At 38.5% G+C, this 24,371-nt stretch overlaps 1 protein-coding gene across 40 annotated transcripts in view; it reads left to right on the forward strand.

The window, feature by feature from the left end:
- Positions 1-24,371, forward strand: part of LOC138175830 (CUGBP Elav-like family member 2) — a 696,702-nt gene that overhangs the window by 477,471 nt on the left and 194,860 nt on the right. For 39 of the 40 annotated variants that reach the window (XM_069106367.1, XM_069106368.1, XM_069106336.1 and 36 more), the window contains one exon: positions 16,377-16,573. In XM_069106367.1, the coding sequence (XP_068962468.1) occupies positions 16,396-16,573 (178 nt within the window). In that variant the 5' untranslated portion in view covers positions 16,377-16,395. Of the gene's footprint in view, positions 1-14,884; positions 16,174-16,376; positions 16,574-24,371 lie in introns of those variants that run through there. The other variant, XM_069106371.1, reaches the window with a different exon arrangement.

Raw genomic sequence — 24,371 nt, forward strand, 5'->3', positions numbered from 1 at the left:
ACTTGAATTCAAATTCGGCCTCAAACACATAGAACTTACTAGCCATGTGACCTTGGGCAAGTCACTTTACCCAAATTGCCCCCCAAAAAGGAAAAAAAATTAAAAAACAAAAACAACCAAAAAAAAAAACCTCCTTGGCTTCCTTTAAATCCCAACTAAGATCTCACCTTCTACAGGAAACCTCCCACAATCCCTCTTAATTCTATTGCCCTTCCTCTGTTAATTATTTCCTATTTAATATATCCTCTGCATAATTTGCCTTGGAAATATTTGTTTGCATGTTGTCTCCCCTGTTAGATTGTAAGTTCCTTGAGGGCAGGGAATATTTTATGCTTCTTTTTTGCATCCCCAGCATTCAACTCAGTGCTCAGCACATAGTAGGTATTTAATAAATGTTTATTAATAGATTGCCTTCCCCCATTTTTTTTCTCTTTTAAAAATATAGGTAGGTGGCTATTTAATTTTTAATATTCTCTTGCAGTTTTTGACAGGTTATACATATGCTAATAGAAATAAGCTTATTATTTGAAGCACAGAGCTGCTTGTCAATGAAGCTTCATTAACACCGTTATCACTGCCTGACATTTATCTTATAATTTTCTAGAGCTGACTGTTGTGTCTCCATGGAAACCCAAATTGCAATTGAAACAAGTGAGATAATAAAGGCATCCACTGAGATTGACAGCATGCAAAGCCTGGTTACATTTGTGTATAGTCCCTTAGATAGCTAGAACTAGCGAGAAGCTGACCTCTTTTCTGGGTTTCTTTTCCATTTCTTGTCACTCTATATCGACTAGCTGCTTATATGGAAAACTTACCATAATATCTTTGATTCTGGTATTTGTAATTAGGTCCCTAATTTTTATTGTAGTCATCTCAAGACATTATGGAAGACTAAATACAAAATTCACCATGATTCTATTTGGATAAAGAAGGAAATTTTCTTGGAGCAATTATGACATAAATGTTGATCAGTCCTTGAACTGGGAGCCTGTGGAAGCTGAGCAGATTTTTTTTTTTTGGCAACTACATCCTTATACTACTATTTTTCCCTTTATATCTAAGGACCTGTGCTCTTTTAAGTTCATGACTCTAAATCAATTTGGATGGTGCCTCAAAGCATAGAGTCATGAAACTGGAGTGGGTCCAGAGTGAATTAATCTGAAATTAATTTGATTCTGAAAGGCTCCATCTGGCTGTGTTTGGGAAAGGCAGTTAGACAGATATATAAACAAACGATCATCTGTATTCAGTGTGCCAGATGTAGTGTCAAAAAATGAAGAAATGGCTTTAAAAAAATCAGCTAAGGGAGATTTTTGATATAATGATATTCGAGCTCTTAGACTAACAATCATTATAATTTAGTACATGATCCTATTTTTGTTCTTATCTATTTGGAGGAGTTCTCTTACAGTGTTCTTTGAAAAGTAAGCAAATTGAATGTCAAAGCCTGTTTTAATATTGATGATTTTCCACGGTAACTGAAATTGATGATTTACTAAGAGCACTTAGTTCTATGAACTTTAGTTTCAAAATGTTTATTTGGTTTTGATTCCCATTTTGGACATAATTTAAGGATTTTTAAACCACATTAATGAAACAACCAATCATGAATCCAAAGTACCGATACTGAAGAATATTGCCCATCTCCTGACAAAGAGATGATGGACTCAGTATACAGAATGGGACGTGCATGGCCAACGTGGAAATTTGACTGTGCATATTTATTATAATGGTTTTCTCTTTCTTTATTTTTTCCAGTAGGGGAGGAGGAAGGAAGAAGGAAATAAATGCTTGTTAACATGGGGTTAGGGGGAGAAGAAATCAGTTTAAAAAAAAACTGGCACGGGAAAATCCCACATTGGTTTTGTCATGTTGGCAGGTGTTTTGTACCACAGAACACTTATGTTTTGAATCTCCTAAGTACAAGTATGAATGATGAGCTGATAATTCTATTCATGCAGCAGAGATTATGTATGTAAGATGTTCCAAAATCAGCCTGCCAATAATCATTCAACCTAAGAGATGGGTGTGTTCTTGTAATTTTTTTTTTTACAAATTTGCTTTGCTATTAAGAATTGTGAACATTTAATTATGAATAATCTAGTGTTTATAGGAGCTGTCATTAGGGTCTGCTCCTGTAGAATTCCATATCATATTCCTTGTGTGTGTGTGTGTAAGGGAGAGAGACACTGACTAGAGAGCAGCTAGAAAGTTCATATTATGATCACAAAACAGCTTAATTGATTATCTTATTTTCTGCAGTTTAGGGCCCACCACTCTTCCCACCCCACCCCCAGTCAGAATAACCATGTTGTCTTGAATTAAAAGTATTGAGATCTTGAATTTAAAGTATTGCATTATTCATTTTGATTTGTGGCATCTCATTTTACCTTGATTTTTAAAAAAATTAAAGTAGTAACAGACAAACTTAGCTGAATAGAGTATGTTGAAGATTCTGGTGAACTCTGTAAAGTTACCAACCAGTAGTCAATATTAAATGTTTTCTACTGAATTTTTGACACATTTCATCATATGCTCAACTATCCCTAACCGTAGAGGAAAGATCCATCTTGGATAATCAAGTTGAGCTAGGATTTTGGAACTAACACTTTTGGAAATTAATTACTTTGATTGGAAATCTTTATATAATATATTCAGTGAGGAAGCATGGTGGATGAAGAGGCAGCCTCAAAGCCAGGAAAACCTGGATTTAAGATCTTCCTCCATGATCCCCCAACAAGTCACTTAACCCTTCAGTGTTCCTGAGTACAACCTAAACCAGATTCAAATATAATTGGGAAATGTTTAATTTTATTAAATTATATTAAATAAAAATACAACAAAATATAGAAATATCACATTAAGGGGCACAAGATTTGGCAACTTTTTTGGATATGATGGGTGAGAGAGTGAAGAATCAAAGATGAGTGGATATGTGTCCTAGGTTCTGCCCTCTGCTAAAAGAAAAAGCTAATAAGACATGGCCAGCAGGGATCCTTATGTACAGATCAAAGTTTCTGTTTCTGTTTGAGTTTGAAATTAGTTCTTTGGGCTCCTTTTTAAGATTAAGGTGCAGGTGTTGACCTCCAGTGAAAGAGGGCATTACCTCATCTGGGTGTTCCCTATAGTAATGAAACCCTGGATCCAGTCTCTATCTCAATCCCTATAGGACTGTACCCTCTCTCCTGAAACAGAGTATGGTAAATATAATTGAATCTGTTATTCTGAAAGGTGATGATTTTATTTTGTTCTTATACTGGTTTCACTAGCTCAAATTGAAACCCTTAAGAATCACCTTGTCTGAAAAAATTATCACCTGGTGGTCAGCCTTCTGGTGATGATTGCCAAGAATAATTTAGCTTGATTTTTTTTCTTGATGACTCAGTAATAATACTAAGCAAATCATATAATGAATATCATTTTTAGTACAGTGAGGTCCTTAAGGCCCAGAGAACTTGCTGGTTTTCTTAGACTGACCTGAACATTAGTTTGCATTCCCTGGTCACACATCAGTTGATAGAGAGCCAGAGATGATGGGCCAGAAATGGGGCAGGTGATAATGAGAAGCTGACCCAGAATTACATTTTGCTGCAGATAATCAACAGTGTCATCAATATATACACAAATAATCAAGAATTGACTAATGCAAAGGTGTTGGGGTCTAAATTATACAGAACTTGTTATCAACTGAAAACCAGACAAGTTATCAGAAAGATTGACCCCTGGGGGTAAAATTACCCTGGGGGTAAAATTATATACCATGAGCACCAACTCTAAACCAAGGCCTCCTTTTTGGTTTTTGTGCCACGAATCAATCAATACACATTTATAAAACTCCTACATTACGTTGGGGATGGATACAAATATATCTGTGCCCTGAAAATACTTGCATTTTGTTGAGGAAAGCAAGGCATACACATATAAGTTAATACAAAGTAAAGAACAGGTATGTTATGAAGGCATTTTGTGAAGGGAGGTGGTGAAGAGTCCTGCTTGGGGAAAAGGTTTAGTAGTCGTATAGGAAGTGACACTTGAGCTTAGCTTGGAGAGCTAGGGATTCCAAAGAGCCAGCTAGGCAGCTCAGTGGATAGAACAGTGGTCCTAGAGTTAGGATGACCTGAGTTCAGATCCAGCCACGGGCACTTACTAGATGTGTGAACCTGGGCTAGTCAGTTAACCTCTGTTTGCCTTAATCCACTGGAGAAGGAAATGACAAACTGTTTCACTATCTTTGCCAAGAAAACCCTTGCATGCTATGGGCCAAATGGTCACAAAGAATTAGACACAGCTAAATGACTGAATGACAAGGGGATTCCAAGAGGCAAAGGGGAGGAAAGGGCATTCCAGGTATGAGGGTAAGGAGGCTGCCTGTGCAATTGCATCATATTCAGGGACAGTTTGGCTTTAATGTAGAGTATATGAAGGAAAGTAATAGATGATTGGAAGGGTTGAAGCCAGACCAAGAATGGCTTTAAAAACCAAAAAAAGAAGTTGATATTTTATCTTCAAGGCAGAGCATCATCAGAGCTTGTGGAGCAAGGGGAGTGACATCTGATCTCTGGGCAGGTGTGTGGGAGAGAGATTGGAGAGGAGAGACTTGAGGCAGAAAGGCCATTTAAGCTGTTGTGGTTGTCTAAGTAGGAAGTGCTAAGAATCTGAATTTGGATAGCTTTCTTTGAGAGGAAAGAAGGCGCACAAGATTTGGCAGCTTTTTGGATATGATGGGTGAGGGAGAGTGAAGAGTCAAAGATGAGTGGATATGTGTTCTAGGTTCTGCCCACTGCTAAAAGGAAAAGCTAATAAGACATGACTAATCATCTTTGACTGGTAGGTAGCATGTATCTTTTTATTTTAAAATTTAGTTCATTTTTATAAGCATTGACACTGTCTCCTTCCCAAGCCCCTCAAGTGAACTATTTTAAAAAATTACCAAAATAGCAATTATGTATAGCAAATATGCACAGTCCTAAAAAACAAACTCCAACTTTGGCCATGTCCAAAACTGAAAGGTAGTGTATATTTTCTGTTTCTCCTATAAATCTTCCCCCATTCTACCCTTATTCTGCATATACTCAAGCATTAGTAAAATTTTCCACTTAATAATTCAGTAAATACTTATTGACTGACTGAACATGTAGTATGTTATACCGAGGTATCAAACTCAAGGACAAGCATCTGGCAAAACTCTTGTTATGTGGCCTGAATTGTATTAAAATTATAACTGGGAATTGCAGAACAAAATAATTTAAAATTCAATTTAAAAAGATATAACAATAATTTGTGTTCTTTCTGAGTCAATATAAGGCTGCAGGGATGTGGTTCTGTTTGAGTTTGACACCACTGGTATAATAAAGTTCTGGGCCAGAATCAGGAAAGACCTGTGTTCAAATCCTGTCTCTCACACTTTACTGGCTCTCAGACCATGTGACCAATCACTTAACTTTTTCTGAGACTGGTTTTCGTGGGGGGTTTTTTTGCCATTTGGAGGGCAGTTGGGGTTTAGTAACTTGCCCGAGGTTGCACGGCTAGTTTGTGTGTGTGTGTGTGTGTGTGTGTGTGTGTGTGTGTGTGTGTTAAGTGTCTGAAGCTGAATCTGAACTCAGGTCCTCCTGATTCCAGGGCCAGTGCTCTATTCACTGCGCCACCTAGCCACCCCAGGAGAGACATCTTAAAGGAGGAAGTTACAGGATTTGGTTACTGATTGGCTATAAGAAGAAAGAAAAGAAGGCAAAAAAGACTCAGTCAAAATAATTGTTTTTATTAGATTACATCCTAACTGTTGTGGTAGGTTTTATGAAGTATAGAAGTAGTAAAAGTGAAAAGTACAGAAGGCCAAGGTCAGTCTTGCATACTATTGCAAGTCTGGACACCAAAAAAGAAGATAGATCCTATAAAGGAGTTAGAAAAGTAGTCTCTTTGCCTCTCTGGACTTTAGTTTCCTCGTCTATAAAAAAGGAGTGGCAATAAATGACCTCTAAGATCCCATCTAGCTCTTACTCTCATGATTTAAGGGTTTTTAGAAGAGATCCAAAGTAGCACAGTCATGGAAGTCTACGTATGAAGCAAAGAGACAAATCTAGTGATGTAGATAAGATTTAGTCACAGAGCTTCTGAGAAGTAGAATTACCTCAACAATCAGAGCTGGGGACAGTGGGATATCTCCCCATTGGAGGTCTTCATGGAAGGCTAGATGACCAAATTGCAAAGTATTTTTTGTAGAGGGCAATCTCATGAGTAGATTGTATACTCAGTGGACACCGAGAGGTCCCTTCCCCAAGAAATTGGGCAGCCTTAATTCTCCAACATGTTTTGATTACCGTGTTTCCCCGATAATAAGACCTATCCCGAAAATAAGCCCTCCCCTTACTGTGTAAGATTCCTCTAAAATAAGCCCTCCCCCGAAAATAAGCCCTATTGAGATTGCTACTGTAGTGAAGGTGATCCCCTGCGCTACATGCTACATTACGGTACCCTCTGCATGCACCACCACCCTCCCCCCCCCGTGAAACGCACGCCGCGCTCCGAGCTGCATCCAATCAGAGCTGCAGCAGTGAGCGCGTCATCCTGTTCTTCCCCAGTGATTTGCTTGCTGGTGCCATTGAGAGCAGTGCCGTGGAGGAGAGGTGAGGCAGGACAACATAAGCCCTCCCCTGAAAATAAGCCCTCTGGTGTTTTTCTTTCCAAAAAAAATAATAAGACAGTGTCTTATTATCAGAGAAACACGGTATTATGTAGTGGTCACTGATGTACCTCCTAACTCCAAGCTTCTGTTATGCCAAAGGCTTCCTAGAAGTCAAGCAGAATGAGACTTATATAGGCTGTTAGGTCAGGCTAGGAAATGATCAGCATTAATCTTTGAGAAACTGTAGTAGGATGATGTTGTAAAAAATATTATAAAGAATTGGGTGGGAAATAAGTAGAAAGGAAATGATAGCAATTGTTTTAGAAGGAATGAAGAAAGCGTTTATTAACCATTTATTTTATGTCAGGCACTATGCTAAGTCCTAGCCACACAAACACCAAAGCGAATGGTCCTTCCCCCAAGTAGCTCACATCCAGATGGGGAAACAACACATAGAGAAGAAATGGTACTTACAAGGGGAGGTATAGCCAATTAGAAATTATCTCCACAATAGGGAGATTTGAGTGAAGGAGGGGCAGGGAAAGAGTGAAGACATTAGAGAAGGGGATAGTTATGGGAGTGAGATCCCAGAGGAAGAGAGAACTGGATTGAGAGAACAGCTTGAGAGGTGAGCTTTCCAAAGTAGATCCATAGGTTAATAGAACTAGAAGTGGTTCCTTTCAACTAGAACATGAAGAAATGGAACCTTGGAGAGATTTGATGACTTCTCTAAGGCCAGTCTCTTGGTTAGACACAGAACTGAACCTTGAACTCAGGTTTCCTCACTTAGTTCAGGGCTCATTCCAAGGCTCTGTGCTTTCTTCTAAAGAGCATTCATTCAAAGATCTTCTTGAGCTCCTATCACCAGGGAGGTAAATTAACCAGCCATGCCTGAAATAAGGCAGATTTCACATCATGGCAGAAGTATCACATCTGCTCTAGCTCATCCCTATTCTGTCCTCTGGTGTGTGCTGTTTCTTAAGCCGCATGCTATGTGGCACACCAGCCATCACAGGGTCTCCCAACACAAGCATCTTTTATGGAAGAATGATACTGTTGGGGAATAGTTTCCTTAACTCCAAGCAGGGGAAAAAAAAAACCTTTTGACTGCTTTTGATCGTTTCTTTAAAACATCTTAGAGTGGAATCATAGGGGCCCAGAGGTTTCTCTGGCTTACTGTCACTCTGACACTCAGTTTATTCTTTAAAAACCTCTCACCAAAAATTGACTGCAGGGAGTATGGCCTAGTAAAACATGCTAGACACTGGATCCACTGCTACATACTGTGTGAATTGGCAAAAATCTTTTAACCTCCCTGCTTGGGCCAAGAAAGAACCAGAAATGGATTTGGATCACCTCAGATAAAGATGCTTGTGAAAACACGAGGTATTGTAGTATTATGGGGAAACCAGGTGGTGCAGTCCATGGAGAGGGCTGGACCTGGAATCAAGAAGTTGTTGTTCAGCTGTTTTTTAGCTGTGACTGACTCTCTAACTTCTTTTAGGGTTTTCTTGGCAGAGATGCTGAAGTGTTTGCCATATTTCCTTCTCCAGCTCATTTTACAGATGAGGAAACCGAGGCAAACAGGGTTCAGTGACTTGCCCAGGGTCACACAGCTAGCAAGTGTCTGAAGCCAGATTTGAACTCAGGAAGATGAGTCTTTCTGACTCCAGGCCCTCCACTCCAGACTCCAGACCTCTCTCTACTGTGTCACCTAGTAGCCCAAGAGTCAAGAAGACCTGAGTTCAGAGGGCCTCAGACACTTCCTAGCTATGTAATCCTGGACAAGTCACTTAACCTCTATTTGCTCAGTTTTCTCAGTTGTAAAATGAAGATATCTGCCTCCTAGGGTGGTTTGAGGATCAAATGAGATATTTGGAAAGCACTTAGTGTGGTGCCTGGCACATAGTAAATGTTACTTATTATTGTTATTAATTTTTATATAATTGTCCATTTTATAAAGCTATTTTTAAAAGAGTGAATGATTAGGAAAGCATTTATAGGACATCTGCGCCGGATGATGTTAGGTATAGAAGATAGAATACAAAAGTATTCTCGTCAGTATAAACGGCTTACAAGCAACGATTAAAATGCAACATATCACAGAGAGCTTGAAATTTTGCACCGGAGTAGCTCAAACAGCTTTTCAGACATACAGTTAAATCCTGCTAAGAAGTTAGTTATTTTTAGTTATAGTTTGACCATTTGGGGAAATGGACTGCTAACTTCCTTCAGACCCTTTAGAGTCTATTTAATTGTCTTCTGGAGAAGAGCTTATCTCCTAGGAAGACCCGCTAGTGCTTTCCCCAATTGCCCTCAATTTAACAATGTTGTGTGTGAGTATGTGTGTGTGTATTTTCTTGTCTCGCCCATTAGATGGTGAGCTTCTCCAGAACAGAGACTGTTTGTGTTTTTCCTTCTTTGTATCACCACTGCTCAGCAGAGTGCCTGACAGTGACAGGTGTTTAATAAATAAAATTTTTCTAACTGCACTTAATTGTAATATCTATTGGTATTACTGTATGTTTGAGTAAAATTTTAATAATTATATACTCCAAACCTACCCTACAAGGAAATAGGAAAAGAATTATTTTCTCTGTCTTATTAGTAAGGGAATTGATGGCAGAGAGTTACCTTGACCAAAGAAACAGTTGCTCAGTAGTTCAGATAGGATAAAGAACCTAGTTTTCTGAGTCCATTGTCAAAAGTTAGACTCTCAGAAGGTTATCACCAAAAACACAGTGGATCTGTTTGAAGATTTTGCTTCATCAAATCTTGAAGATGTTGCTAAATGTTCATCAATTTAAGAGATTTTGTTACAGGATTTGGGGAGAAAATGTAATTTACATAATATTGGATCTGAAGTTTAGATAACAAATTATGGGCCTAGCTTAAATCAAAAGATGTTACATGTGGCTTAGAATTAGTTAATAAGCTTTTTAAATAAAAGGGACATTTAGTACTCTCCTTTTGTATACTATAAATTTAGAACTCAGTAAATATTTTATATTAATATGTGAAAGAATAATTTTAAAATTTAGAGTGAGTCAGATCTCAATTTCTATTCCTTCCTTTAATTTTCTGGGAACTATAAGCAAATTCTTTTGAGGCTGTGGTAGAAAAAGCATAGTGTCCAAGAATAGGAAAGTAATAGTCTCACTGTGCTTTATCATGGTCAGACCGAATCTGGATTGTTTTATTCAGTTCTTGGGCATCATAATTTGGAAAGGCTTGGATAAGCTTGAAAGTTTCCAGAGGAAGGGAACCCAGAGGATATAAGGCCTTGGTCTTGTGCCATATGAAGATTGTTTGAAAGAACTATAGGTGTTTAGCTTAGAGAAAAAGAGACTAGGGCATTGGGAAGGAAATGATAGGCTGTGTTCAAATATTTCAATATGTGGAAGAGAGATTATACTTGTTTTCCTTGGCCATATAGGGTAAAACCAGGAATGATAGATAGGAATTTCAAAAAGGCAAGTTTAGAATTGATATAAGATAAGACTGACCAACAATTAGAGCTTTCCAAATGTGAAATGAAGTGCCTTAAGAGACAGTGAGTTCCCCATTTTTGAGGTCTTCAGAGGACGGCTAGATGACCAGTAGTTTGGATATGTTTTCCTTTGCAAGTGTAAAGTAGATTAGATAGTCTCTAAAGTCCTTTCCAATTATGAGACTTTGTAATACCTACAATTAATGGTAACTTTGGTATTTTTTCCATTTTTTTTACCAATCTAAAAATTGGGGCACAGAAAGGATAAATAATGCTCTTAAGAACACCCAGTAAATTTAATCAATCATGTAGCTAGGATTGCCATCCATATTCTCCAACATGGTTGTTATATTTGCTGAGCTACATTGACTTCTACTAATATGGACTGGGAATGTTAGCAACATTTGGGAGATCATGTTGGAAAGGACCTGAGTAGCCATCTAATTCGACTCATGCACAAAAGAAATCTTCATAATAACATTCCAGACAAGTGATTACCCAGCCTCTGCTAGAAGGTCTCTAAAGAGGGGACCCCTACCAGTTCTCAAAATACATCTGGGCTTCTTAATGCAAGAGACAGCAACCCTTTGAGAAGGAAGAAGGGAATTTTGCTGGTGCTTCTAAGTTGAATCCTAATAGTTTAATCCTGTTCTTAAACAGGAACATTAAGAAGGAGAGACAGTGGAGTATGTGTTAATATACATAATTGCTGTCCCCACCCTATTAGCTGTCAGCAACCATCCAAGCCTTTCACCAGATTTCTTTATGCTTCTCCCTTATGTAGCTTAATCTGCAAAAAGTTTCTATGACAACCAAACAAAAACAGTTTCTTTAGATGCTATCATATAAACATAAGTGATATTAAAAATTATTCTGGTCTCTGTTGAGAAACTGGCCTGTCAGCTAAATGAAAGGATGGGACAGTGGTCAGGTTATTAGAAAGGACATTTGCACAAACTGAAAGAGATGCTCTGACCACAAACACAAATAGCTCACCCCTCCCACACACTTATAGTCGTTAATATATGCCCTTGAGCAGTTCTCCACAATGCAGAGGACACCCTGTCAGCTATTAAGCCTGTGGACTGGGTCACCTGTGGCCCAATGGACTAAACTGTACACACAGAAAGAGTCATGTTGTGGGACCCATGCAGTTTGACAGATCACCCAAATTCTGTCATGAATGAATCATCTCATCTAAACTATACTTCTTGGAATTAAAAGCTCAAAGTCAGTAGGAAGAGATTATCTCTCATGTCTAGAATGTATTCCCTCCTAACTAGTTCTTGAAGTGTCTTGGTATATCCATGAGACATGCAAAAATTAAACCATTGTCGGGGTGAATGACTAGCCCAGTGCCACAAGCCAACCAGATAGACAGATATAAGACTGGACTTCTTAGTTCATGACAAGTATTTAGTTTCTTCTACATTTAACCAAAATCAAGTGAGAAAATACTCGAGCCAGTGTCTGTGCTTAATGGAATAAGGTTCTCTTTTTGTTTCTGAATTTCTATACTTCCTGCACTGGCAAGTGAGAGTGACATGCTTTGGAGCTCTCTGGAACAGTAATTTAAACTCTCTTAGTTTCTATGTCTCTATGGATTATCAGCCTCAAAGGTATCCCATGGGAATACCAGTTGGTCCTTGGCAAAATGTAAATAAAATCCACCCTAAGAAACTCATTGTATTATTGGAAAAATGGGAACAAAAGTATAGACAGATCTCCAGGCCCCTGTGAGATCCTGTTGCTTAAACAAGAAACCTCACAATTTAGAAAAATACATGGCAAGTTAACCATCATGCAAAGCATATTCACTGAATTAAATTCTAAGAGGTCATGGGGCAGTAGAAACGGGTAATAATATAGTCTTATCTTCCAATCTGTAGTCAAGAATTCAAGTTGTCATATATTTATGAAGAGAGAACCTCCTCAGCTTTACATGCAAGGGGACTAATTTGTCTTCCTCGATCTACTGCAAGGATCATGCCTTAATTGGGCATGCTCAGAAGGGTTGCAACTGACAGAGACAAGAAATAAGATGTCTGTTAGTCTCCACTAGAACTGGGCACACACCCAGACTGGTTTGGCATTAGAAGGAGAAAGAAGCCTAGGTGAAAGACATTCAGGATAATCTTCCTATAATCTGATTATTATAAAACCATCAGAAAAGAGTAGGAACAGGGGATGGTATCAGGAATGTAGTGAAGGCCCAGTGGTCTTCAGTCAACAATGCAGTGATCAATCAACAAGCTTCTATTAAGTCCCTACTGTGTGCTAGGTCCTGGGAACACAAATGCCAGGGATGGGGACTGAATCTGTGATCACATTGTTACAGAGAACTTCTGGGCGAGGAAATCCCCTCCACCAATGCAAGTTGGCACCTTCTCTGTAACTCATAATTTTAGAGATTTGCCTAGAGCACTGAAAAGTTAAGTGATTTGCTCAGGATCTATATATAGCCAGAATGAATCAGGCAGGATTTGAACCTAAGTCTTCCTGGCTTTGAAGCCAACTCTCCATTAAGAACAAAATGAAATCTCCAAATCCATGCTCTCAAGAAGTTTACATTTTATCAGAAATCTTAAAAACTATGGTCAGACTTGTATTTTGATTTAGGCAACAACTGGAAATTATTTGAGCTGGATGAGGAAGGGGCTGACAATTGTATAATATCCCACCTATTGGGTTCTAAAGGATAAAATCTTGAGGCTTATCTAGTCTAGCCATGTCATTTTATTTTTTTTGTTTTGTTTTGTTTTGCTTTGGGGGGGGGGCAATTGGATTTAAGTGACTTGCCCAAGGTCACACGGCTAGTTTTTCTGTTAAGTGTCTGAGGTCAGATTTGAACTCAGGTCCTCCTGACTCTAGGACCGGTGCTCTATTCACTGTGCCACCAAGCTGCCCCACCAGCTCATTTAATTGATAAGGAAACTGAGACTCAAGGAGGAGAAGTAGAGTGACTTTCCTAAATCCCATTTAGCTAGTTAATGGCAAATCAAGGATTAGAACCCAGGTCCAGTCCTACTGATTCTTGGTGACATTGCCAAACATTCAGTGAGTTTCTTTTAGGCCATGCCATGACCCATATCCCTTAGAAACTGTCCCTAGCTAGGCTAGCTAGGTGGCATAGTGAATAGAGCACCAGCCTCAGAGTCAGGAGAACCTGAGTTCAAATCCAGCCTCAGACACTTGACTAGCTGTGTGACCTTGTAATATGTAACTTAGCTGTGTGTCACTTAACCTCAATTGCCCTGCCTTCCCCCCTCCAAAAAAAATTAAAAAGAAAAGCCCTCATAAAATTTACAAACATAATTAATAATTCTGAAGCTTAACCAACATATTTTTGTTCCCCTCCTACAATTTTGCAGCCTTTGTGTGAGTTTTATACCCTTTGAGAAAGTAAAAATATTATCTATTAGATATTGGGGGCTGTTGGCTTTAGAATCTGAAATTTAGAAACAAACCATAGAAGTGATAATAATATTCAGACATGATTGAAACAGTCAGCAGTCGGTTCCTGCCTCTCCAAGGTGGTCAGTTTTAATTATACTCTGAGAAAAAAAGATGTAAGGCCGAATTCTTCTGTCCTCGCTTTCTGTAGAAGCTGAGAACTGGGGCAAAGTCTTCCTCTTTTTTGATGGGCTGTTGTCAACTGCGGTAACCACAAGGCCCTTCCTGTCCCAGAAATAAGTCTTGCCTCACTTTCAACCTGCTACAGACATGTTGAAACTGTATTGCTGAGTGGGGTTTTGTGTGCTTTCTGACACGCATACAACTGAAGCCATAATTTCAACTTTTCTTAAAATGTTCATTAAATTCTCAAAGAATTTGTTGAAAACAGGGTAAGCTTATAAGCAAACAAAAACGATAAACAGTTTTGGTATAAACATAACATTGTATCTAAACATTGAAAGGTTTTATAGTTTGTATTTTATACATTATTTTCTTTTTGAAAAACCAAGAATGACTGAAATGAGTGATGAATCTTCTGAAATGATGGTGAAAACAGAATTTGTTTTAAAGAAACCATAGGGGGAAATAATAGAAAGGAGAGATAGGAGAAGAAGAATAAGTTAAATGTTGTATCTAATACAATTTTTTTTCATTTTCATATAAATTTTAAAATTTCTCTTTCGTCAAAACAGTTTATTTTTAGTTACTCATAATTCATAGGACACAGAGAAGCATAGAATCTTATGGTTTAGAGGTGGAGGGGTCTTAGAGGTAATTAAATCCTACTTTCTTAACTTTTTTGTCCCATGGATCCTGTTTGCCACCAGAAACCTTAGGGAAGACTTCTTATAATGATGATGGTTTTAAAAATTTTATTTCATAATTGAACAAAATAGTAAATTTTAGTAAGAAGCTAGTAAAAATAAAAATATCTTCCATCTGAGTGCATGAACCTTCAAAAATCTTTCCATAGACTCCCCAAAAGATCCATGGACCCCAGACTAAGAATCCTTGAATTAATCAGGTCCCCTCTCATCTGAAAATGAGGAAATCAAAGCCCAGAAAAACTGAGTGAATTAACCAGAGTCACATGGGCACTAAGTAAAGCTTCATTTGAATCCAGATTTTCTAGCATCTTCCCTTACTAACACACCAGATTTTCAGTACACTTTTACCAAATAAAGAAGTCTATATTTTATTTAGAGAATGTTTTCCTTTGAAAATCAAATAATAACCTGAAGGCAAAAGCGAAATTCCACGTGCTCTGAAATGTTTAATTTTTAAATAAACGTGTATAATTGCTTTAGATTTTTTTTTTCTGATCATTTTGCCCCTTGTAATGGAGGTTGTGGTGTTTAAAGGGGAGCCCTGCAGTATCTTACATGAACTGAGATACAAATAAGACAGGTTTCTGCCATGAAGATCTTATAGCCTGAGAATCCCAGCTAAGCACAGTACTACAAATGAGCAGGCAGCAGGGCTAAATTCAGCAGCTGTCTGCTTCCTGGAACAGGTGGGCTTCGGGATTCTATTTGAAGCTGAGGAGAGGGAAGGTGCTGATCTGTGTAACACATGCTTTCTTTGCTGATCACATCTTAAATAGGAATGATCAGAGTAAACAACTGAAAATTACTTTCAGTTGCTTGACGGTGCCGTGAATTTCAGGCTCCGAACCCCCATTAGCACTTTTAAAATTTAAATTTTGAAGAAAGATATTTAGGAAAATTGGTATCTTACTCCTTACCCGCCCCCAAACATTTAAGGGATGTCCTAAGAATGAAATGTAGAATTTTTCTCTCCGAGTACCCCACCTCCCCCAACCAAAACAAAACAACAAAAACTTGTGATTGTTTAGAACTCAAGTACAACATCTGGAAATCAGATACAGGGAACAATTTATGGAGTGTGGAAGATGTGAAATATTCAGTGCCCTTTACAGGGAACTCAACTTTCTGAAGCTTAATGGTCCCCCCCTCTTTTTTTCCTAGCACAAAGCAGGCAATTCTGAGGTTGCCTTTGCCTTTCTGAATCGTGCTTTGTGCCCTAGCGCCATGAACAATGCGCTTTTTTAAACTGGAACCCCCTTCCCACCCCTTTCACGTTCCCATTCCCTTTTATAAAGCACGGGCAGCCAATCAGCTGCCACCAGCCGCATAGTTGGAGTGTTTTCCATTCTGAGCAGCGATGCACTAATTCGATGCACCCGCGGATGCTTCGCACAATCTGCAAATTCATCACTAGCGTCTTGCATTCCTCATCTGACAGATTGCCAAGTGTTTTCCTTTTTTTTTCTTTTGTGGGATTTGATTATTACAAAAAATAAAATAAAATAAATTCTAGCAGAAGGATAACTCAACTCCTGTCATCTTTCCCTCCCCCTCCCCGCACCTTTGGCTCCCGTTGCTGGTTTGAGGTTGATGCCTGGCTGTTCTCTTGATGGCAGCCATGCAAAAAGCCCTCCTCTTAACTTGAAATCGTCTCTTCTTCAGCCTTTGCTTTCAAGATGTGCAAACCCTGGCTTATAGCTTGCCGTTCTCAGCCCTTTGCTCAGGCGATGATACTAAACAGCAGCCCGCAGTACAAACCTTCACCCCTTAGCAATGTAATTGTGCTCTTGCTTTGTTTTAGTTGGTGAAATTTATACGACTCATTAGACACTTTCCTCCCCTTCCCCCCCCCCCAGACTTCTTCTTCCCTTCCCCATCCTCTACCCCACCCCCTGCTTTTGATTCTTTTTTTTTTTCTTTCTTCCTGTCCCTCAACCATGCTCTCCTAACTCTGCCTTCTGGTTCGGTTTCTTGACAGTAACGGTACAGCTAACAAGATGAACGGCGCTTTGGATCACTCAGACCAACCAGACCCAGATGCCATTAAGATGTTTGTCGGACAGATCCCCCGGTCGTGGTCTGAGAAGGAGCTAAAAGAACTTTTTGAGCCTTACGGAGCTGTCTATCAAATTAATGTCCTCCGAGACCGGAGTCAGAACCCTCCCCAAAGTAAAGGTACAGTATCCAGTCCCTTTGCTGGATTTGCTTTCTATTTTAAGGACGCCTCTGCCTGTTCCTAAGCTGCTCTCCTTTGGGGTTTGTATTTGAGATGCCTGGCTTTTTTTTTTTTTTTTTTTGAAAGATGCTAAACAATTTAGCAGCCCTGGGGGAAAAGAGCGCCTATTGAGCTACAGTCTTCCTCTTCTCCTTTTTAGCATGCCATGTTAGAGGCTCTAGTCTCTGCTCACAGAGAAATCTTGGGCTCTGCCCAAGGTCATTCATGAGAGCCGCCCCCCTCCCTCCCCCATGTTCCCATCCAAGGAGGATTGAGTTGTGCCAGGATGAACAAACTGTTTCCCAGGATTATAAAGTGTCAAACAACTTTCCACCCTACATTTACCTGCCCTCTCCGCCCCTCCCCCACCACACACCCATCCACCTCCAGTTTCCAGATGGGAATAATCCAGCTTGCTCTAACTGGAGGAAGACAAAGTAACAGTACTTTGGGATCCCCCCAGGGCCAACATTCAGGAAATGGTGCCTTATGTCTAGATTCTGGATTTCTCTCTTGAGGTTACATTATAGCCTGTAGACTAGTCTAAGAGTTGCCTCTCTAAGTGGTAATTTTTCTCCACCTTTTGTTTCGTGCACTTACTATTTCCATCCCTATTTTAAGATTACTGTCTGTGCAATTTTATTTCCTACTCATGTGACTGGTGGAGATCTCAAAGCATCTTGTAAAGAGTAAGATACTAATGTATAAAGGTCCAAAAAAGCTCACTTTTAAGAGGTACATTAATTCTTTGGAACTGACTAGCTATTTATTAGATGGACTATTTGTATTTGCAGTACCTCTGTGGCCCAAAATAATTAACACATCTCCTAAAATGCAGCAACTCCATGATGACTGCCGAGATTAGGCCCACAATTTGGTGGGCCTATAGTATTGCCTCCATTTTGCAGATGAGTGTGACTGAGGCCCGATGGGTTGTTTTTTTTATGTACTATATGTACTCTAGGAAAGTGTTTTGTAAAATTGTTGTAAATCAATCTTAGTAAATTATAAAGTTATCTTCCTCGCATATTGGTCTTTCTATTTAAGTTTTTTTTTTCCTATTTCTCATTTCATTGTTTCAGTCTTTCTTCCTCTTGGATTCTGAATTTTGCTTTTACACTATTATGCAAGTCATTCATCACATTTATTTGTAAAATTAAGGCCCATCTCTTGACTACCCATCTTTGTAATTCTCCTTTTTTAGTTACTGATTCCCATAGGCTACTGGTTAGTTGTTGTTTTTGGTCCAAAAGGAAGATGTTTCTGGTGTGGTATATGCTGTTAACTTCAGCCGTGGAAGCTCCAAAATGTTTCCTTAATGACAAGCCCTAATTGGGCAAAATAAAATCCATGGTCTAATATAACCTTGATCTGTTCCAATTCTGAACTTGGTCCACAGACTTACCCTTTTGACTGGGTTCTCCCAATCAATCTTGTAGCAAGCATTTAGCAAGCATTTTAGCATGTGCCCCTCTCAATGCTAGATACAAATACAAAGAATGAAACAAGGCCTATTTGCAAGAAGCTTACATTCTATCCAAAAGAGAAGTTGAAAGAACTCTCCCATCTCCTCTGAACTTTCTGTTAAATTCTCATACTTAGGTGTTTAGGTTGTACATTAATCCAACTAGAAGTAATATCATGGGATAGAAGTTATAGATTATTTCATTCAGGTCTTAAAATTGAATAGGTCAGATCCCATTGATAGATTCTCTAAGTTTCATGTCAGATACTACTTTAAAAAATGGGTCTTCAGATGAGGCTTAGGAAGATTTTTATTATATTTTAGTTGTAGCAATATTGATTATAATGGAATTTGACTAATTTAATAACTTTAAGGGGATACTATCCTTTAATCATATATACATACATTTGTGTGTGTGTATATATATACATACACATGTTCCATCTTGTTTTCCTGTGATAGTCATGTTCTTTGTATTAATTGTAAATTTCACTAGAATATAGACCCTAATATTCCACTGGTCCTGGATTTTTCAGTGGAACATCAGGGAAGAAAGGGAGGAAGAGAGGGTAAAAGAAATTGCTTATTACTTGAGAGGCACTGTGCTAAGTACTGGAGATACAAATACAAGCAAAAGAGAAAGATCCCGCCCTCAAGAGACTTACATTCTAATGAGAGAAGAGGACCCACAGAAGAGAGGAGGATTAATGTTCCAGGTACAGGGATGTGACTGTATTTTCCTAGAACTTATATCAGAACCTAAGAGACAGACAGAATTTTGCAGATGGTAATGAAACTGGATCAATTCATTACCTAACCCATGTAAATACCGCCTATGAAAGGAGACAAAGTAATGTTGTTATGGGATCTCATTGATTCCTGTTTCTCTCATCCTATCACTATTAGGTACTACTTAGTTCTTTGGTACTAATGACTCCACATCCCGTACAAACTGATCCTTTTTGCATCAGTACAGCCACTTATCAAGGAGGCTCAGATATGCTGGAAAATAAGGAAATAAGATATTGGTACCCCCAAGGTCCATTGAGAGAGTGTTCATTCTTTCCCTGATTGGTTAACTCAATAGTATGCATCAGCCTCTGCCTAGTAGAGATGAATAGGGAAAAAATTATACTTTCAGGGAGCTTATGATCTAATATGGAATGTAAAATATAAACATGAATATATTTTTAAAATTTTCTGTATAAGAGATACAAATACAGTGTGGGATTCGGGGGCAGCGGGAGATCACTTCTGTGTAAGACCAAGTTGAGAAAGGGGTAGAACAAAGGAAAGGCATGAGCAGAGGAGATTTTGCTTTTATACAAACTTTAAGCATTTTAGGAGGGTGTTATTATAGATAGTGAAAACATCAGGAACTAAATTCATAAAGGTAGAACTGTAAATGGACCATTACTGCCAGGGTAAATAGCCTAATTTGACTAGAGCTTAAAGTAGGTGAATAGGAATATAGGTAGCAGGAAATGAGATGGGGGTCTAAAATGTCAGAATAACAAGACTTTATTCAATGAGAAATGAAGAGTTATTGAAGATTTTTGAGCTGACAAGTAAGAGTGAGCAAGTCATTTAATCCCTTTGGGCCTCTGTGGTCCCTGAAGCTCTAGATCTGTATGCGTATCTGCTCAGCACCATATTTGAAGATTACCCTGAAAGTATGTATAGGACAAGTAAGCATGTACAGGACAGTTTGGAGAGGGGTATGAGACAAATAGAGGAGAAATTAGTTAGGAGGACATTATGGCAATCCTAATAGTAATGAGGGACTAGACTACAGGAGTCAGATATGACTGAATTTTCAGCCCATGACTAGTAAAATGGTGGTATTATTAATAGAAATGAAAGTCATCTGCGGGAGGCAGATTTGCAGAGGAAGATAGCTTCAGTTTTTGATATGTAGAGTTGGAAGTGTTCACAGGACACCTGGCAGAGACATAAGACCAGAGTTTGATAGAACAGAACAGGATATATGTATTTTAGGGTGTTGATCGTTGAAGCCACAGGAATCACTGAGAGTAGAGAGACAAGAGAAGATGACCAAGGATAGAACCCCAAGGGAAACTCACATTTAGGGAGCAGAAAGAGAAAGAAAGAGTAGATCTTAAAGATAAGGACAGTGGGGGAACCATGAGAGCATGGTGTCATGGGGTCCATGGATGATAAATTTCAAGGAGGAATCAGTACTATTATACTGCTGAGATGTCAAAGGAGATAAGGGCTGAGAAAACTGTTGAATATAGAAAGGGCTTATCAGTGACCTTCAAAAGAGCAGTTTGGGGAGATAAGTGTGAGCGGAAACCAGATTTCAAAAGAAACTCAATAGTAGTAAGGTGGAGGGAAGCTGTAAGAAAAATGTAGAGAAAATAGTCTACTCTTTAGAGATGTTTCATGGTAAATCAGTAAGAGCTCCTCATGGTTCTATAATGCTTTATGGTTTTCAAAGTCCTTTACACACATGATCTCATCCGTTTCTCACAGCAACCCTGTGAGATAGATGCAATTATTATCCCCATTTTACAGATGAAGGAACTAAGACTCAGAGAAATTATGACATGCACACAGTTCGTGAATGTCAGAGGAGGATTTGAAGACTCCAAGTCAAAGAAAATCAGTACTTCAAACATTTCTTATATGTTTAAGCCCATACATATTTTTACGTCTCTCATAAAGATAACTATGGACCATCCATCTTTAATCATGACTGTTCTTCATCTGGACCAATCAAAACAAACAGTGGTCCATCTGTCCCCTTCTCAAAAATTTCTATAAAAAGAGATTCTGTAACTGTCTCTTATGTATCCCATTCTGATGTCTGTGAAACAAAATAATCAAGAAGCAATTAATTTAAGCCAAATTCCCTATATCATCCTCTTAAGTTTTTGTTTGTATATGTATTTTCTTCCTATCCAAGTTATAATTTCCTCAGAGTCAGAGATCATGCATTATATTGTCATCCCTCCCACAACAACTAGTAAGGCTAAAGGTGTTTAGTAAATGCTTGATTGGTCTAACTGTCCTTAGTAGAAATATGTAAGTTATTAGATAGTATTCTGATTGTTCTTCTGGCATAGAACTGTAGAAAGTACACTGGTTCTGTAATGAGAGGTCCTGGGTTCAAATCCTATTTTCAACACCCACCACCTGTTGTCACCTTAGTCAAGACATGAAACCTTCTTGGGCCTTATATTCCTCAGTTCTAAAATGAAGAAAATTGGACTAGATGGCTTCTTTGGGGCATCTAGGTGGCAGACTGGATAGAATGCCAGGCCTGGAGTCAGGAAGACCTTAGTTCAAATCTGGCCTCAGACACTGTGTGATGACCCTGGGCAAGTCACCCAACCCTGTTTGCCTCAGTTTCCTCATTTATAAAATGAGCTAGAGAAGGAAATGGCAAACCACTCCAGTGTCTTTGCCAAGAAAACTTAAGATTGGGTCATGGAGACTCTGACATGACTGAGAAACAACTGAACAACAATGGTTCCTTCAAGTTTTAGATCTATGATCCCATATACTGTAGTCCCCTCTGATTTCTCAATCTTTTTTTTTTTTTTTTGCAATAAGAGGTCATCTTCATGTCAGGATAATTTGTTTTTCTTAATTGCTCTGGTCTTGTCACTATAATCCATTCATGCTATTTTTCTCTCCCCTTTTTCTAAGTTAATCAGAATTGTATATTTTCTTCTCTAGGATTCCAGAAAATTTAAAAGGAATGTTCTGGAGGGCAGATACTATAATTCTAATTTTACATGTGGGCCCCCTGAAGGCCAGAGGTTAAGTGACTGAGTTAAAATCACTTACAAAGAAGTGATTTTGAAAAAGCAAGGACTTATGCTTTCAGTTTAGTGACTTATCAACCACATTGTCCTGCTTCTTTGGGGGCTGTTTTTATTAGCCTAAAGAATAGAGAGATATGTGAAATCCATATTGTGTATCTTTAACAGCTAAAAAAAACCTTCCTTTCTCCTTGCAATGTGCCAGTTCAGTATTTGGTATATACCTAGCAACTCACTTTTTTTTCTTTCATTTTCACTAACGGACTAAACTATGACTATTTTGTGACAGTAGCCCATAAAATGCTTAGGAAGGAAATCTCATATTTATCTTCTTTTCACTTTGCACCCACATGGTTCACCTTAGTATAGGCCTTCATTACCACCCACCTGGATGATTGTAATAGCCCCCTAATAAGTCTTCAAGCTTCCATTAATTATCCTTATACAAAGACTAGGCCTGTCAGGCCTATTCTGAAAGTCTTCATAGCTCCCTTTTTTCCTAGTGAGTAAAGTTCAAATTCTAAGTCCTTTCATTAAAGGCACTCTGCTACTGACTGCTGCTCTCTCTACCATCTCAGCTAAACCAGTTGCTATTCCCCACAAAGGTCTCACACTTTCCCACATTTTTTGCTTATGGTCATGTTGTTCCTTATGCTTGGAATTCCTCCCCTGCTCCAATGCTGCCACCTCTTTCAGGATACTTTTCTTGATCTTCCCTCTACAGTAATGACCTTTTTTTCCTATCCCAGACTTCATATAGCACTTTATTGTTTTCATGCACTTAGTATAATTTTGTATTATATTTGTTTTTATGTATATTATAACCCCTCAGTAGACTACAAGTTCCATGAAGACAGTAGTACTATGGGATCATAAGGTCATCTAAGCTGACCTTATGATAGACAGAGGCCTATGTTATTTGAGGGCCTTAAGGAAGGCTCCCCCTCTCCTCACTTAGAAGTATTACCTGAATCCTCTCACCCCAGCAGCAGTACCCAAAATTAATAGACTAATAAATATTATCTAATTATATTGCTAAATTGAAACTTCACTAGATTATTTCCTTTCAATCTTGAAACTTTTCTCTCTTGAAGATCCATTGTCAAAATACTCTGTGAAAAAGGTTACATTGTAAGTTATTAGCTGAAACCTTAGCACAAGTTTGGTCCTTTTGGAATTGGACACAGGCTAAGTACCTGAGGAGAAAAGTCATAGGTGTCTGAGAGGTGGAGTGAAAAACACAAAATTGGGAATTAGGAAGGTACCAAAGATTGACTTCATTCATTTCACAATTTTGCCTAAGGCCAGAATGTTTACAAAATACTGTTTTCTTCTGAAAAGATTTTTACTGGGTATGGGAGAGGAAAAGCAAGGAAGATGAGAGAGAGAGAGAGAGAGAGAGAGAGAGAGAGAGAGAGAGAAAGACTTTTTTCTTTCATCAGTTCTAATTTTTGTAATAAATTTACATAATTCCTTAAAACTGTCAGAAAATTCATATAATTGGGTGAGGAAGACTTGGTACCATTATTTTAAGGGGCATAGTCTCCAAATCTTAAGTAACAAGATAACTCAGGTACTTAAGTGACTAAACTAGTTGTATTTTCTGTTGTAGAGATGTTGAGAGCATAGATTCCTACTCTGTGTGTCTTGAAAATGATAGTGTATTCTCCAAATCTCCTAGAATGTCCCCATTTGCATAGATCTATTGCAGTAGCATATAGGGGAAGGTACCAGCAGTGCTATTCATCTTGTAATATTCTTCTGCAGTTGGGAGAAAGTGCCAGGCATAAAATTTAGAGGGACTGTGTTTATATCCCATTTTCCCATCTTTTGGAACAATTTAAAGACCTTTATCAGCACCACAGGGGCAGCTAGGTAGTGTGATGGGCATAAAATCAGGAAAACATCTTCCTCAGTTCAAATTTGCCCTTAAACACTTACTAGCTGTGTGACTCTAGGCCAGTCACTTAACCCTGTTTGCCTCAGTTCCTCATTTGTAAAATGAACTGGAGAAGGAAATGGCAAAACCACTCCAGCTTTTTTGCCAAGAAAACCCCAAATGGGGTCATGAAGAGTTGGACCAGACTGGAAAAAGACTAAACAACAACAACAAAATCGGGACCACATGTGTACAGGAGAGCTTTCTTCATTATGGGTAGGAACCATGTGGAGTCAAAATGAACTTACTGAAAAAATCTTATTGAGGAGCCAAGAGAAGTCAATTCCTTTGAAAAATAAGTAAATAATTTTAAGTGGAAGTTTGAATCATTTTGTTTTGGACCTTAGACCCTGCTCATCATATACAGTGGTAATAACTGTTACAAATAATGGTGATAACCATTATATAAAGCCATGAAAACCGAGGAAGGTTAAACAATACTTGATGTTCTGATTCGAAGGAATCTCTTGTTTTCTGTGCTGTTTTTAAGAGCCTTTCTTCCACATCAGTGTATCAAAGAGGTTCTACTACAGTGACAGACCTGATTTGTCATAACTATTTGC

The sequence above is a fragment of the Petaurus breviceps genome, unplaced genomic scaffold, assembly GCF_028583685.1.
Source record: "Petaurus breviceps papuanus isolate PSGF00001 unplaced genomic scaffold, PetGlider_PUasm1.0 79, whole genome shotgun sequence".
NCBI classification, from domain to species: domain Eukaryota; kingdom Metazoa; phylum Chordata; class Mammalia; order Diprotodontia; family Petauridae; genus Petaurus; species Petaurus breviceps.